A 4628-nucleotide genomic window follows, 5' to 3' on the forward strand; every position below is an offset into this window, starting at 1 on the left:
TTTTAAGAAAATATCAATTCTAGTGGGATAAACAAAAAATGTAAGGGTGTCAATTCTAGTGGGACGGGAGGAGTAGTTGTTTTTCTCTGAGTTCATCATTGCTACAACACCTTTTGTTCAAGCTCGTGGCTTCGTCACCAGTTTTCATTCATTTGATCATACACCAAGTCTATCCATTTCTTTGTTCTGCCATAGTAATTTGAAATCATAGTATAATTAGTAATCTATTTACTTTTGCTTAAATTCTCTTTGAGGAGGAACTAGCAGCAGCTTTCTACCGGCAACTATCATCTCCTTTTCACCGGAAAGGCTAGAGAGAGAAGCAGCTGCAGCATACATCATTGTAGTGGATCCCAACATATCATCTCCGAATCCACATGCTCTGAAAAATAGCCTGCGGAGCTACACATAAATTACTATAGATGTTTATTTTAAGTGACAGATTAGATCAACCATATATGATGACAGTATACTTCAAGGATTGCATGATTAGATAAGTTCAAATTGTTCAATAAATCAAAGTCCTATATAATCTTTATCTATATGAGCCATCACCCAATATAAACACCGTCATAAGGAATAAAGAGAAGCAACTACAACGTCCAGATATAAAAGGACAGACATAAAATCATAATATTTCAGTATTATGAGAAATGAAAGAGTAGCTATAACAAGTACACAAAAGATTTCAAATTAGCTGATACATTAACTGAAGGGTTAACAATATATAGTTTGTGCCCCAACTTTTAGCGTTTTTTAAAAAATGTTCTCAACTTACATTTTCATTTAAAAAAAATTGATTTATGTCCCGCCTAACAAAATCCGGCAACAGAGTGATGAGTCGTCTCATCTGATTCTTAGGTGAATTATGGTTTAACTGAGGTGGATCTTTCTCCACAGAGTAAGACTTGTGGAATTGAATGCATCATCTGACGAGGTGACTCATCATTCTGTCAGGATTCCGTAAGGAGGAACATAATTCAAACTTTTTGCAAAGTTGATAGATTTGAACTAAAAACGTAAGTTCGAGATATTTTTTTATGAACGCTAAACTATGTTTAACCAGTAAACGAATTCATCTCTGATCAAACCATTACTCTTCCCTAACAATGGCAAAAGAGTTAAGAAGCTCGAGGAAGATTTCCTTCCACAGCATACTTGAACCAAACTATGCACTTGGCTTCTTTGAAGTATTATTTAGAACAACGAGCAGAAGATAGTAGCAATATCAAGAATTTGATTACCTTTCTCTATCATTGCAGAGGGCAGCTATATCATATATGTCTCTGTTAATGAGCATTCTGCAACAAAATTGGGATGTTTTCAGGCACCTTAAACTTTGATTATCATGTTGCTGACAGAAACAAAAACCCAGATATTATTACTAGGAAACCATGCTTCCAAGAAATAGTAGAAAAATTATGCATATCTAACCTTATTATCTTCTTAACAATCATCCGACCTATTCCCTTACCGCGAAAAAAAGGGTGAACCTGCACAACATTGTGAAACAATCATAATTCGACAAAATTAATCCTTTTCCGGTGCGACCTGCATGGAACACTAGTATTTATATCGTTCATAGGTGCGGCTAATTCCATGAATTTCAAGGCCTCCTCACCAACTACTTGCTGGCAAAACAGCACAAATAGTAGAACAAAAAAGAAAATTTGAATTCAAACAAGGGTTCAGCTTTCATTAAATTGCATTATGCTCTTTCCATTGATTTTAGTAAACTGGAACATACAATACAACTCATAGAAGCCAGGTAGATTCAAGGTTTGCAATAATTTTCATCAACTCAAACATAGCATGCAACTGTAGGATAGCCATTTAGATTCAAGATTTGCAATAATTTTGCTTTCTGTCTTGATTTCTTTCTAGTTGCTTTTCTGATTTAATTCTTTATAGTTTATGGGTGCGTTTACTTTGATGGATAAATTTATTATTTGAGAATGAGAAATAACAAAAATTTATATCTTTAAATATCTCCTTTATTTTTCAACATTTGACACATAAGAAGTTCACCCTTCTATATGATAATTTTATAACTTAACCCAATTTTACTCCTCCAAAGAACCAAAAAAAAAAAGTAATAGAATATAGTTATTCTCTTTTCACCTAAAAAAAAGGGTTCTAAATAAAAAGGATGAGTAATTTAGTTGATAAGGTTGGACATGATAAATTCATTTCTTTGATTAGGATACCAACTTTCTGTGATCATCCCAAATCAAATTTATCGAACACTTAGGAAAGTATATAATTCTAAATATGATTTCTTAATCCACCTTTTATTCTAAATGTACTTAAAAACAATCACATTCTAATTATAAAAAAAATTACAAGAAATAAAATAAAAACATACCATGATATCATAGATGGAAGCCGTGAGCCCCAAATCAGAAACAGCTCGGCCGAACCCTATCAGCCGCCCATTTTCCGGCGTCACAGGCGCCACTTTTCTGATCCAATTTCCGCCGACGCCGGCGACACTCGGGGCATTTTCCGGAGTAGAAGTTTGGCTCGCCACCAACTCAGGCTTCGTAAAGACAGAGACGACGACGGAGCTGTGGGAAACGGCAGTGCTCAGCTTGAGCGCGTCGACGGGCTCCACTCTGCCCGCGGCGTCGATTGTGGGGAAGCGGTGGCAGGAGTGGTTGCAGACGGCGTAGAGCTCTCTCAGCTGACTGGGGTTCACGTGGGATGGGTTTGTAGACACCAATAGCTGCGGAGGCGCGGAGTTGGGCTTGATTTGGGCGGCGATTTTGGGTGGCGATGGCAGAAGCCGTCGGAATTTGGAGGGAAGATTACCGACTTGTACGGCCGCTGCAACTGCCATTACAGCTTGTTTTCTGAGATTATAATTTTGATTTCCTGATACTATTAGGCATTGGGCTAGATTATCTCCAGATTCAATATCAACTTCCGTCCATTCGATTACTTGAGGTTAATGTTCCCCAAAATTACTTAAGATTGGTTGAGTGGATTCATATTCTAGAGATAAATTCTTAAACAAAAAGAGATCAAGATTTATAAGATGATATTAATTTTATGCAGTACTTTTTACTTTTCGTTCGATTTTAAAATATTTCTAATTAATTTTTAAAAATCATTTCAGTGACCTTTTTTATGGTAAATGAAAATTTTATTCACGCACGAGAAGTGCAACCCAAAAGTGAGAACCAAAGTTACACGGAAAAAAGAGACCAAATTACAACAACTTAAGGGCCCGTTTGATTTTCAGTATTGGATTAATCAGGATATAAATTATCCTGATAATTTAGTGTTGATTAGTCATGATTTCTAATCTCATATGGGTGTTTGATATCATTGGTAATTAATCCCAAAAAGTGTTTGGTATCCATTGAAATAGATTGGATTAACATATCAAATACCTAAATTAGTAGCCTATGGAGGGGGTGGAATAATTAGTGTGGGTTAATCCCATGGGGGAGGTGGGATAATTAGTGTGGATTAATCCCACAAAATAAGCTAGGGTCTTGGGATAAACCTGGAGTTGACCATATTAGTAACACATAATATCAAACACTACATAAATCCATATTAATGTAACTTATCATGCTTTTAAACTCATATCAAACAGGCCCTAAGATAATAAAATGGATTACATATCCAATCACTCAAGACAAGCAACACTAGAAAATAGATTAGATACCCAAAACCAAAACTTCACTTTAATCATCTCGATAAGGTTTTCATAGCAGCTCGACGAGTTCTTGAATACTATCGCGTTTCGATGAATCCATAAGTTCCATATGACACAAATTCATAGAGCTTTCCACCATTCCATCGAACTTTTCTTCCTTGAAATTTCCAAATGTTGCAAAAAGTGACAAGACGAAGTCTCATGCCCGACATAATAAATTCCAAACCAACTATAACACTTGACCCACACTCTATATGCAAACGAGCAAGAGAAAAATAAATGTTCAACAGATTGACCTTGTGTCGAGCAGAAAGGGTCACATGTCATCAAGCTCGCGTATCACACCTCTTTTCAATAGATTTTGTCGTGTTGGAATTCTATTTTGAAGAAGTTTCCAACAAAATGAGCTTGCCTTGCTTGGAGCGAACTTGCACTAGATATTTTTCAAATTTTCATCTTCCCATCTTCTTTGAGTTGCTTTCTTTTCGATCTCAAGATACGCCGACTTTGAGGAGTACATTCTACTACTTTCTGCAACCCATGTCCAGCCATCCTCTTTGTTTTTAGTTGGCTTGAACCTGTCAATGAGAGATAATAAACAAGCAAATAATTTTTTCTCCCACTCAAATAAATCCCTTCTCCATTTCCACTTCCATTCCCACCGATTATCAATCCATTTTCCTTTATCTTATGCGTACAAGCGTACAGTATTTATGTCTCACGGAGCCCTAAACAAGAATTTTAAAATAGATCCCTACAGTGTAACTTTTTTTGACGATATCAATATAATATTTTATATTTAACAAAATATAAAATCACCAACTTTTAGGGATGGCAATGGATCTTGGACCCGGTCCAGATCCGTGGATCCAGATCCGTTTTTCAGGGTCTGGATCTCAATATTTTGGACCCGCGGATTTGGATCCGAATCTGGATCTCAATTTTTAAAACGGATCTGGAT

At 36.1% G+C, this 4628-nt stretch overlaps 1 protein-coding gene across 2 annotated transcripts; it reads right to left on the minus strand.

The window, feature by feature from the left end:
* LOC130997237 (GCN5-related N-acetyltransferase 3, chloroplastic) lies at positions 1–3057 on the minus strand. Of its 2 annotated transcripts, none has more exons than XM_057922499.1 (4): positions 2366–3057; positions 1435–1493; positions 1245–1301; positions 1–394 (listed from the first exon to the last, which is right to left on the minus strand). In XM_057922499.1, the coding sequence occupies exons 1-4, from the start codon at positions 2837–2839 to the stop codon at positions 229–231; spliced, it is 756 nt and encodes a 251-aa protein (XP_057778482.1). In that variant the 5' UTR covers positions 2840–3057; the 3' UTR covers positions 1–228. The 2 variants fall into 2 exon arrangements, with proteins under 2 accessions (XP_057778482.1, XP_057778483.1); XM_057922500.1 differs by having other exon boundaries at positions 1–402.
* Between the last annotated feature and the right edge of the window lie 1571 nt (positions 3058–4628).

Source organism: Salvia miltiorrhiza, chromosome 8, assembly GCF_028751815.1.
Source record: "Salvia miltiorrhiza cultivar Shanhuang (shh) chromosome 8, IMPLAD_Smil_shh, whole genome shotgun sequence".
NCBI classification, from domain to species: domain Eukaryota; kingdom Viridiplantae; phylum Streptophyta; class Magnoliopsida; order Lamiales; family Lamiaceae; genus Salvia; species Salvia miltiorrhiza.

Coding starts and splice junctions, on each gene's coding strand:
- LOC130997237 (XM_057922499.1), bottom strand. CDS start 2,839: ATGGCAGTTGCAGCGGCCGTACAAGTCGGTAATCTTCCCTCCAAATTC. Junction 1,302..1,434: donor ATTGTTAAGAAGATAATAAG/GTTAGATATGCA, acceptor ATTTTGTTGCAG/AATGCTCATTAACAGAGACA. Junction 395..1,244: donor CTCTGCAATGATAGAGAAAG/GTAATCAAATTC, acceptor GTAGCTCCGCAG/GCTATTTTTCAGAGCATGTG.